The sequence below is a fragment of the Lepidothrix coronata genome, unplaced genomic scaffold (assembly GCF_001604755.1).
Source record: "Lepidothrix coronata isolate B3197 unplaced genomic scaffold, Lepidothrix_coronata-1.0 Scaffold17, whole genome shotgun sequence".
NCBI classification, from domain to species: domain Eukaryota; kingdom Metazoa; phylum Chordata; class Aves; order Passeriformes; family Pipridae; genus Lepidothrix; species Lepidothrix coronata.
This window is the reverse complement of record NW_016690197.1, coordinates 5,783,381-5,796,057: the sequence shown is the minus strand read 5'-3', so window position 1 is coordinate 5,796,057 and position 12,677 is coordinate 5,783,381. Positions and strand designations below refer to the sequence as shown.

Here is a 12,677-nt window from a genome sequence, read left to right as displayed (position 1 = left end):
GAAAGGAAGGAGAGGTGGAAGGGTTGCCTTCCACATCAAGACAGGGATTAAGTGTGAAGAGTTGTCTCTGAAAAACAGCCACGAGCAGGTAGAAAGTCTGTGGGTAAAAATCAGAGACGAAGGTAACAAAGGGAACTTCATGGTTAGGGTCTACAACATGGGTCTATCAATCCAGGCTGGAGGATGAAAAGATCAAGTGCAGCCCATGAGCTGGCAATGTGCACTTGCAGCCCAGAAAGCCAATCATATGCTGGGCTGCATCAAAAGAAGCATGGCCAGCAGCTCAAGGGAGGTGATTCCATCCCTCTACTCTGGTGAGACCCCGCCTGGAGCACTGCATCCAGCTCTGGGGCCCCATGCATAGGATGAACACTGACCTGTTCTAGCGAGTCCAGAGAAGGCCACCAAATTGATCAGGAGCACCTCTCCTATGAGGAAAGGCTGAGAGAATTGGGTTTTTTCAACCTGGAGAAGGCTTTGGGGTGACCTAATTGCAGCCTTCCAATACCTGCAGGGAACTTACAGGAAAGATGGGACAAGACTATTTACAAGGGCATGTAGTGATAGGACAAGAGGGAATGGGTTTAAATTGATAACAGTAGGTTTAGATTAGATATTAGGAAAAAATTCTTGACTGTGAGGGTGGTGAGGCACTGGAACAGGTTGTGCAGGGCAGTTGTGAATGCCCCCATCCCTGGAGATGTTCAAGGCCAGGTTGGATGGGGCTTTGAGCAACTGGGACTAGTTGAAGGTGTCCCTGCCCACAATAGGGGAGTTGGAACTAGATGATCTTCAAGGTTGCCTTCCAACTCAAACCATTCTATGATTCTTCGATTCTATTTATTTTGTTCTTCTATCTAAATAAAGAAGAACCATTTTGGTTTTGAACAGACAAAAGCAAAAATTTAAAATAAGAATATGCAATTAACAAGATGAACTATCTAGGTTTCTATTTAACATTTTTGTTCACGGACTTCTACTCTTCTGTCAAATGGCTCACCAGTAGGTAAAGCACAAGGAGAACTAAGAAAGAGGGAAAGGATAAACTTTTTACTTTATATAAGATTTAAAAAAAAATTCCAATTTAATAAATATGTATAAGAGTGCCCAGAGGAGAGTTTAATCATGCCTGTCAAGTCAACATATCATGTAAGGCCGCTATGACACATTTCATGAGGATCACACACACAGCTGGCCTCTAGCTAGACAGATACAGTTTAGCAGGATTCTTGCTGGCATAACAAATTAAACATACTTCCTTCACCTGCTTATTTCCCTGTATTTGTCCATGCTCAGCATGGGTCAGCTCCCTGCCTATCATCCCGACCCCCCTCATTGCATACTTCTCAATATAATTTTTGGCAGTAAGAAGCAAAGCTGCCACTTTGCGACCACCCATAGCTTTTGCTGACAGTACTGGATGGTTGGATTGCTACAACAGTAGGGAGGTCTCTGAAACAGAACAATCTACAGTCCAAAATATAAAAAGAAAAATAAACAATATTAATACACAGTCTGATTAAACACATCCTTTGGCGTTGCAGCTAGGATGATCACTACTATTTCTTCTAAATTAAGTAGAGTGTGGCCACCACAGGTAGAACTATAATAAAGGAAATGATCAGAGATATAAACTAGATACCTAATTTAAATAGTTAAAAATTTATCTAAGCTATTTTACACCTCTGAAAAATGACCCTGGTAGTTAAGTGGCCCATCAGGAGAAAGAAAGCAGGTCTAGCATACAAGATATGAACCAGGGAATACAAATATAAATTGCAGTGAAACCTCACTGAATGTTATTAACACTTCTAAAATCAATATAGCATGAAACTGCTGATGGAAGATACAAGTCCTAAACGTAGCACACTTAATTTCTCTAAGAAAATTCCAGGAAGATTACTCTTTCAGGCTGTGACATTGCCTTATTTCTAAAATGCAAAATGTAAAATGAAAAAGCCTTCTCTAAGTATTTGTATACTTTGCTGCAGAAAGTTTCTGGTCTTCAAGATATTCACATTCCACCAGAAAGTAAACAAATACATCCAAGGAAATGAGAATAAAACATGTTTCAAACCATGGGTTGATGCCAAGAAATAAGCCAGGAAGAGAAAAATTCCTCAAATTTTTACAATTTCTCCCCAGTCCAGCTGTAAGCCCCTTTATTGAACAAGAATTAACTACCACAAATATTACCTCACAAAACTTCGTGACACGCACCGGACATAGGTGCCAGGGGAGGTAAAGGTTAGACATAAGAAAGAAATTCTTTACAGAGAGAGTGATCAGACATTGGAATGGGATGCCCAGGGAGGTGGTGGTGTCACCGCCCCTGGAGGTATTTAAGGAGAGACTGGATATGGAACTTAGTGCCACGATCTAGTTGACAGGGTGGTGTTGGGTCATGGGTTGGACTCAATGATCTCAGAGGTCTTTTCCAACCTGGTTGATTCTCTGTGATTCTGTGTGATTTCTAGAGATCGTGTTTCTGAAGTTCACTTCAGGACAAATGTCCTAGAGTACCTTCAATCCTATGTCCAAAGCCAAGAGCAAATACTTGAAGTGATTGCTGTAATAAAATTATCATTCTGTATAATTGGAGTGAATTAAGTGGATTTGAAGCATATGGATTTCTGTTCATAGTACTAACATTTAAATTAATAAAGAATAATAAAGATGTAATTCATATAGTTTGTGTTTTATTTAAACACTTGACATTTTATGTGAAGCTATTTACCAAGGCATAATTGCTTCTAGGTGTGATTGCTTCTAATGGGAAACTGTTTTTCTAAAAATGCAAAAGTGATTCTAGCAGGAAGAGTAATTGAACATCATATGTTATATTTCATTGTGGGATATAGAAATATGAATAGATTTAGCTTAAGAGAGCTGGAATTTCTTCATTAACAAAAAATCAGAATAATTTAATTTGAATTTCAGGTACATAACATGTTTAATTTTGTTTTATTAAAAATTTATTTTTCCCCCTCTAAACCCCCTCAATTTTAGAACATTTTTNCAGAAGGATGAAATGAACACTTTTCATAATTGGCTTTGTTAGTTGAAACACATCTGATAACTATTTGCTTTGCAAAGAACAGCTAAGAAATGTGGTAAAGGAGGCAGGATGTTTCTAAACCAAGCCTTCTGTGAAAAGCCAGGCAGAATTGGAAATCCCGTTTCATGCTTGGTATTAGATAAAACATGACAGATGAACAATGTGGAAAAATTTCCCTAAACGCAGTCAACTTCTCCCTGTTAAAAATATCATGCCATTTTTCTTGCAATCTGAAAAAAAAACCATTGGAGGGTGCCTTATAAATGAAAGAAAACCAGCACCTCGGTAAAGCAATATGCAAACAGTTCTGTGTATTCAACTGGTGAAAAGCACCAGAGAACAACTCTATGCTGAAAGGCAGCGCACCTGAGGCAGTGCAGGATGCACATACTCCAGAGATGGTGCTAGAAATATGAGAGGTCAGGAGCACTGCTGTTCTGTTCTATATACTTTACCCTAGCCAAAAAATATCTTAGCTCTTTCAACACAAACAGAACTCAAGTTCTCTGATTTCACTGTTTTGATGTTTTGACTTTCTTTAAAGATTCATGGCAAACATGCATTGCTTATTTCACTGTAATTTAAACCTAAAAATTTTAGAACTTAATGAAGTGTATCATTTGAATATTTCACCATTTTAAGTGTAGGATTTAGTTAAAATAGCAAGCTCATGGAGAACATCAAGTAAAAATCTGATTCTTGATGGCATGACATAACAAATACACAAATTATGAGGAGGCATTCAGCTGCAAATATTGATCTTTTTTTTTTAACTCTTACAGACATTCAACAATTCTTCCTTTTAAAAATTATTTTCTCACAATTCTCCTTTGTTCTTTCCAAACATATAATGATCCTAACAAACAACAATACACACATTTGGTCCTAAACACAATACCATAAAACTCTTTTTCATTCATCCCAAATCTAGTAGAGCCAAGTACAATGAGCCTGTGAATATAGTTGGTTGGAATATAGTGCACTGTTGTAATTTGATTTATTATTATGAGGACATAGAATTTGTAGCTCCATTAAAGAAAAATGACAAGAACATAAATATTATTTTGCTAATGTAATTACTGAATGAATACAGTAGCCTGCTTACCTCAAGTATTTGTTAAAGTCTATGTAAATAAGAACTTGTCTAAACCTGAAATTCAGACAAAACTGTAATCCCTGTCTTCTACCAGCCTCTTTATTTCTTTTCATATCTGCTACAAAATTAATTTCCTTGATATTTAGGACCCTAGTTAAGAAAATTTTATATATATATATGTTTGGTTCACTACAGTGACAACTCAATTCTCCCTGAGAATCAGATAATAGGGCAAATTAAGTGAGGCATTTACATGTAAAGAAACAAACTGACATTAAATATATATGTTTAAATTTAAAGATAAAAACACATGATTTACCTTTTTACTTCTTTGGCATCACTTGCAATGAAGAATCCTAAGGTACCTTCTTGAATCTTGACGTGGTTTCCAGGATTGATTAATATACTGCTCAGTGAAAAAAGAACAAAACCAACAAAACCATAAGTTTAAACTATTTTTAACAGAATGTTCTAAATTAACTTTATTTGATTCTGTTATAGGGGACCCACTAGTTAGGAAAGGCTGCAAGGAAATTTTAAGCCATCTTCCTTGAAATTTCCAGTCAAATAACAGTTTCACATGCTTTTTACAAAAACTTTAATTTGAGACAATCACATGCCTCTGCCTATAATCACATCATGTAAGTGTTTACGTCTGTTTTCTTATGTTTTTGCTTTAAATATAGACTACACAAAAGCCTCTCAGAAACATGAAGTGTGAAGCTGAGCATTGCTGTTTTCTTGCTCTGTCATGCAAAGTGGTGAAAAATTCACAATATGGTGAAAAGGGAAGAACCAGCAACCACCACTCAGTAATAACACAAAATATCCTTTATGAAGCTAAACCCTTCAATGCAAATTTTTGCCAATTTCTAGTGAAAAAAAAGTTAATGGGACCCCTATCTGGACATATAATGTTATTCTTTAAAATAATAAATACACACATACACTCAAGGGGAATGGTACAAGACAACCAGTCACGACAGCTGAAAAAACATAAAACGAATAGAAAATTTTTAAAACACTCCTATGCAGCCATGAAACAAAAAAAACCCAACCACAATGACAGAATACCCTCAGCTAAATTCGATGAAGAAAATTACAAACTGCTATCAAGAAGTGAGGGACTCCATGTCTCTCTATGAAATATCTTCTTTATTTTTATAATAATTTAACTCTAGATTTTAGGTAAGGCACTTTGCAAAGTAACACGCTAAATATGAATATACATATATAAATAAATGTAAATATATTTTCCAATAAGTTTTTTTAATGTTTAATACAACTAAGCTTTTGACTTTCTAAAACTTAATATAGCTTTTCACAAGTTCTCTCTTTTTTGTCTTTTATTAAAGCTTAGCCTTTCTAACTCAAAATGTAGTAATGGCATTGATGTGCAATTAGGGTAAATAAAGACTACCAGCAAATTAATACCTTGCAGATTTAGCAAAAATTGATATTAGGGAAGGATATATACACAAAAATAAAAAAAGCACTTTTGTGAACAGACATATATTACTAAACTTTGAAGGTCCAAAGTCTTTCTTGTAGGGAAAATTGGTCTCAGTACATCTCTTATTCAATATGTTATTTATTCTCCATACATTAGGAATAAATTAATATGACAAAAATTATCTGAAAGATTAATAACGAGCACACTGTTTTGTGTAATTCCAAAAGCTGCAAGACCCTATGACAAGAATATGTAGGCCACAAAATAAAGCACTCATGAGTTCAGAAGTAAAAGGTTGGTCATACAGTCATAATTCAGCTGCCATTATGTAGACATTATGATACAATTCCTAATTTAATATTCCTTCTCACAATCTGGAACTTCATTGAGAGGTGTTTTACTGCCATTACTTCAGGCATGGCTTCATGTAATTTATCTCTCTTTAAAATCAGGATCATACTTTTCTTACGTGTTTTTCTGCACTGTTCATCATTACAGCATGGAAAAGATTGACAAATACATAATTTACTTCACAAGAAGAATGAAGATATAGTATTATCCCAGTTTACAGAGGAGAGATTAAGTCACTTGGGATGCCTACAGACCATCTTTTTCTAAGTGTTTAGCATTACGTAGCTCCATATACACTTTCTAGGGACTTTTGCTGTAAGAAAGAATGCTCCACATTTCCAAAAGGCCAGTCTCTGATGCCCAAAATAAGGAACACCTAATCAGAGGTCATCTGCGAAAGGTTTGGTTTAAGTTATTATCTCACTCTCACACAGCTATTCTTTGGCAGAGGCTCAAACAGAAATTAAATCTCAATTTAATTTCAAGCATCTAGCCAGATATCCTTCCTTTTCCTTCATTCACAATTTCAAGCTTTGTAATAAAAAAGGAGAGGAGAACCACAGGAATTGGAAGATATCACCATGGAAAGCAGGTTCATCTCCACAGCACACTTTAGTAATATTTGCAAAAACTTAAATGTGATGATGTAAATAACACGTACATTATGCATGCAGATAAGTGAGATAAAATAAAGTTACACAGCTAAACTAGTATCATCTATAATCAACTACTATCATCTAGTATTTATCATCCAGTGTCAGACCTAGTATTTCTTTTGTTAGTCAATTGGGTTTAATGGTTGCACTTGCAACAAAAAAATTTACCTTATCCAGTTTTAAAATGCATTTTCACAGGTTTTAAAATGGAATAAAACAGACAAAATCCCAAACAAACAAAAGAACAAACAAAGAGAAAAAACAAAACACCCTAAAGCCAAACAAGAAGAAACCAAACAATAAACAAGCAAAAAAAGCAAAACAAAAAAACAAGGAAATCACCCTGTAAGTATTTCTTCATATGAAACCAGTCACTCAGATCACAAAGAGGTTGGAAAATTTATATTTCCTGCACAAGCTTTTGTCTCTTGAGCCCACAAAGCACTTACTAGCACTTACAGAGATCCTTGTACCAGCCATGGCTAAGGGAGGTGAGACATAGGCTCTGCCAGTACTCACAGACAAAAGCTGAAAATGCCTGTCTTAAACCTGCAAGCCTACGTCAGCCTAGATAAGTCTTCTCAAGAACCAGGAGAGAATCTTTCTGCCACTAAATCTCCAAAGTCTTTCTGCCAAAACTTTGTATCATGTTCATAACTGCATCTGTACTTGTCTCCACGTTTCCCTTTCCCTGTCTGCTCATCCTTAGTCTTGCTATTATGCTGAGAATTTAGCTGTTAAACTCAAAAATCTCCTAACCATGCTAATCTCATTTATTTGCTATATTGTTTCTTCTAAAACATGTAAAGATTTGTAATATAGTTTGGGTTGGCTATTTTTCTTAGGTACGAATGGGTACTGTTCTGTCAGAAAAATAGTTTTTATCTCATTTGATTCTTTAATCACGTAACTATTACTGCTTTTCAGTGAAAAGAGATGAACACATTTCTTTACATAGACCAGGTTAGTTTTTTTCCTCAATACAATTCTTGGAGATAAACCATACCAAAAAGTAAAAAAATCCTACTCAAAACTCAACAACCCAAGCTCCACAAACTGAGGTAACCATTAGATGTATAAATGTTCACTCCTCATAACAATACTTAAAATTTGACAAAGTAATGAGCAAATGAAGCAGTTCTTTTAAGATGCATGGAATATAATCTTAAATCGGAAGTAACTGGCTTCATTTAGGCTGTAAGGTATTTTGAGCACAATTTTGTATCTCGAGGTTTTCTGAGACACATTAAATCAATTCAGATGGGTCAGTGTATAGACTTTATTTTTGTCAGATCTTATACTTCATTCACATATACTTATTTTCACAAATACAAATAGCCACAAAATATAGATTTGATCACAGTTAATGCAGCATGACCCCAGCAGCAAAATCTTCCATAGGGAATAAAAATTAATTTGCCCGATCACTGCTATTAGCAAAGAGTTACAGCAAAACCTCATAAAGCTTTGGGTTTATATACACACTGATATATAACCAGAGCAAAATCATGAGCAATTTCTACTGAGTCTATATGGATTTATTAAACACACTGCTTATTAAAGCAGGAACTGAATTATTTCTTATGACACTTGTAGTATCATTAGTTAAAGTTATGCTTTGATAAGCACTCATTCTAATATGTACAGCAAGGAAAATGTTTGAATTAAAATAGTAGAATATGGAGAACAAACAGTACAGAGAAAAAAAACCAGTCTTATTAGTACACCAAGAAGATGCATCTATCAGTTATTTAGAGATGCATGTATTTGTTTAATATGAAAATATGCATATATATATATCCCTGTGGTTGAGAAGCTAAGTACATGGCAAACTAAATTGGACTTTTAAGAGAGAAAGCTTTAGCTAATGTCTCATTTTTATGTATCTCCAAGGATGAAAAGTTTTGCAGATACAGGAAGACATAGGAAAAGAGGAAAAAAGGACAGCAACTCATTAGGTTTAATAGCAATATCTATAGCTAATTAATATGCAATCTGTGCCATACATCAGAAAAAGTATTATTGAAAATGACACTCCTGATTTTTTCCAAATACATGTTTTTATCATAAAATATAATTTAATTTTTTTATCTCCTAAATCAGCTCATGAAATTAAGCAAGGAAGGCCAAGTATTTTAAAAGCTTCTAAAATCTTGATTAAATGTTATAATTCTATAAGATTTCTAGTTTAGATTACCTCAGAAAGTAATCAAGTAATAGCAAGCTCAAAAAAAAATTCAGCCATAATTCTTTAAGGATTCCAGTTCCAGAAATACATTCCTCAGAACAAAACTTTTCCTGGTTGGGCTCACATGATTGCTTGCTTGTTCACACATGAACATTTAGAACACATGCCAATTACAGCCATGCAAATTAAATATGATTTAATGTGTTTAAAAGGAATTTAATGTCCTTCACCAACATGAACTTATTCCATTACTTGTTGATAATACTACAATTTGGAAGCCACTTATGGAATAGAATATGCAGTTTGGAAACCTCTGCAAAAGTTAGTTCATTTGCTAAAGATTCACATTGTAACTAGATGAAAGATCAGGCATCCAAGAGCAATGAAAATGTCACACATCTAAAATGTGGAAATCATCCTTTAATTCAGTTCACAGAATAAATCACAGAATGGTTTATTTTGGAAGGGATCTTTAAAAATCATCTAGTTCCAACCCTCATGCTATGGTCAGGGATATTTTTCAGTAGAACAGATTGCTCAAAGCCCCATCCAACCTGACACTGAACAACTAAAGCTCAGGAAAGAATTAGGAATACTATCTATTCAGCTGAAAATGAGTTCCCGGACTGACAGAAATATAAACACGTGAAACACAAATGGCAATCAGTGCACATCTGAGATGCACAATTAAAAAAAAAAAGGAAAATTCAAATGTGGTCACAAAAATTCTAGATGAATGTTTATGATTTTATTTACACAATGAAAAGTTAAGATAGGATGTGATGACTTTTTCATATGTCAGTGGAGAACAGATATCTGTTCATAACTCACTGTGTGTTAATTGTGATCAACATATTTTTTGGATTATATCTTTCTGATTTTTTAAGTATATGTGTTACCTTCAATAAAATATAGATACATGTAAATATTTGTTGATTTGTTCTTTTCTACCTGAAACTACCCCAGAACATGAGCATTGCTCAATACCTTTTCAGTAGGGCATGAATGAATGACAATACCCTGATCTAGCTAGAGAATACTTCCTATATATTCCTTTTTAGTGCTCGTTTAAAGCATTATAAGTGAGCTAAGGTTTTGATTACTAATTGAAGATCTTCCATGTTTTCCTGAACTTACAGATATTTGATGGAGAACCTGACATTTGGAGGTTTGAACTGTAGGGCAATTTGTGAACTAGCACTTTGGGGTAGGGTAGGACGAACTCCCTCTATCTATTTATTTTTTACTCATTTTCAATGTTCGGTGATTTTTGTCTCCTGCTCTCAAATATTACACATATTGGACTCAAATTACGTTTCTTGGGCTGAAATGTGATTAGAAAATTTGATGGCTGATATCTTTTCATATTATTAGAATATTTAAAACATTACTTCTAATAAATATTCAGCATACAAAAATTTCAGTAGAATGAAAAATGTTTCCTGTAGTTCTCTACATCAGAAAAGTCCTTTTAACAATTTTCCTTGTCAGTGCCTCAGTTATATACTATTTCTGTTTGTTCTTACTTTCAAGGTTACATTTAGGCAGCACTAAATGTGAGATTCCTCTCATCTGTCTTAAAATGGAAGATGCATTTAAGAATTGTCTCTCTCTTTCCCTGAATCATGGAATAAGTCTAGATAACTAAAAGGAGATTAGACATTTAGGTGAGAGGAATCCCATTACCAGTGACCAATTGAACAGCTCAGCCCTGCATCAAGGAAACTTCTCTGACTTAGTAATACTACTTTTTTTTGGTTGGTTGGTTGGTTTTTGGGTGTTTGCTTGATTGATTCTTTTGTTTGTTTTCAGCTTTATTGCTACCCATGTGACTATCATCCTCCTTTTCTAAAGAAAAAATATTAATTGTTGAATTAAAATGAAACACAAACAGCAAAATTTTGACTAAACAAATGACAAAAGCTGTAACAACTGTTTTAAACCTTGTGGTAGATGTACTGTACCATTCCCCGTGCAACTCAAACAGTAGCAAAATCATCAGGAAGATACAATATTCTTTAAGTACTATGCCTACATTATCTAAAACAAGACTATATGGTATTACTGACTATAGCTACCACACTTTTAAACAAAACCAGCTATTATTCTTGATTGTTTCATGCTATGCCCAGATAAAAAGCACCACTATTAGCATAGCGGCCTTTTAATACACACCATGTCATTCATCCAACTATAGAATTAGTTGGAGATAATATTTTTTGTTTCAGGGTATGTTTTGGAGTGTGAGAGTAGGTGCACAAATCCCACAGTGGGAGTTGTGCACATACAAGCTTCACACTGATTGTAACTCATTAGTATTGCTTCCTTCTTCTGGGCTCTGTCATTGACATTAACTCAGATCCATATTGCTCTACACAGCAAAATCCAGTCAGACACTAAAAAGAATACAAGGCAAAAGACACAGTGCACATTACATGCTACAGTGTATTAAAGCTTAATTACTACAAGCATATAAAAGGTTGCTCCCAGGAGTTAAATTCTTTACAATAGCACCTAAGTCATGGTTTACAGGATGTGCATGAGGTATTTTACTGGGGCATAGTCCAAACTAGTTAAACAGTGATGGTGAATTCAATACACTTGGAAACAATTAAGTTATTCCTTCTGATTCTAGAAGTGATTGATTATCAGTACAAGGAAGCATAACAGAATACTTTATTCTGGGAGCAAGCAACTTCACTTGGTACAACACTTCTCCATATTGCTCATCATGCCAGCTTTAACATGCCTTCACCACAAGATAATATATACTTTAAAGCAAGAAGCAAAGTAGAGGTGCAACAGCTGCAGATCCTTGAAGATGCTAAGTGTTGCAGTAACTTCTCTGCATTTGGATCATATCAATGCCAAACTGACAGGAAGCCACCTCTCTTATCACACATCTACTCAGAAACCATAGGAGAATAAGACTAAAACTTAAATACATATAACACAACATATGCAACAGAACAGACATAGAAAGTAAAGTTTAGAGAGAACGATGAAGAAGGAAACTGAAGTGTCCGGACAATGAGAACAGGTCTCCAAAGACCACCACTGACAGACAGAATGCTATAAGCAATTACAGAAAAAAGCTGTGAGAGGGAAGAGAGATGAGGAGAGACAAGGAAGAGTATGCCCTATTTACTTCATCCAAACCAGTAGCAGTATGATAGAATGTAGACTAGAGAGGGGCTCAGAGCGTGGTATACCAAAAGAAAATGCAAAACATGCCACCTCAAAAAAAAAAACAAAAAAACAACAACCCAAAGCTGAGAAACAAAATACATACAGTAACATCTTCGTAAATGAGTTCAATTAATGTCATTAAAATGAATGTGACATATAATACAAACTATCCATGGGAATTTCACTGGAGCAGTACAACAGCTTTAATGAGTACTATATTATGAATAACTGGACTCAAAACAGGACCAGCAATGCAAAGAATCAGTTATTTGGTTGTTGTTAATGGAAGATGAGACTGCAAGAGAACACGAACTACTGTATTGTAAGACATGTTTTGAAGGAAGACTCTGGGGAAAGAAGGACATCAATGAAGGTGTGAATATGAAGACAATATGGTAGCACAAGGGCTGGTAAAGACGAAATATACATCGTCATGGTACAGTACAAATGAAAAAAGAGGACAGATGTTAACAGTAAAGTCTGCTTTTCAAATGCAACACTCTGATACACCAGTGATTCCAAAAGGGGGAAAAAAAAGGCCTAAAAAACTTATGCTGTTTAATTTTATACTTCCTGCAAAGAAGTTAGTGCTTGAGTCACAAGAAACAACGGAGAGACAAAATGCTATTCTCTCTCCTCTTTGAGACTGGGGGCTCATATATAATTATACACACAGATATATATAT

General features: G+C 34.9%; 1 protein-coding gene across 41 annotated transcripts in view; it reads right to left on the bottom strand.

The window, feature by feature from the left end:
- KCNMA1 (potassium calcium-activated channel subfamily M alpha 1) overlaps window positions 1-12,677 on the bottom strand; it is a 471,638-nt gene that overhangs the window by 108,575 nt on the left and 350,386 nt on the right. For all 41 annotated transcript variants that reach the window (XM_017807020.1, XM_017807021.1, XM_017807041.1 and 38 more), the window contains one exon: window positions 4,474-4,560. In XM_017807020.1, coding sequence (XP_017662509.1) covers window positions 4,474-4,560 — 87 coding nt within the window. The remainder of the gene's footprint in view (window positions 1-4,473; window positions 4,561-12,677) is intronic.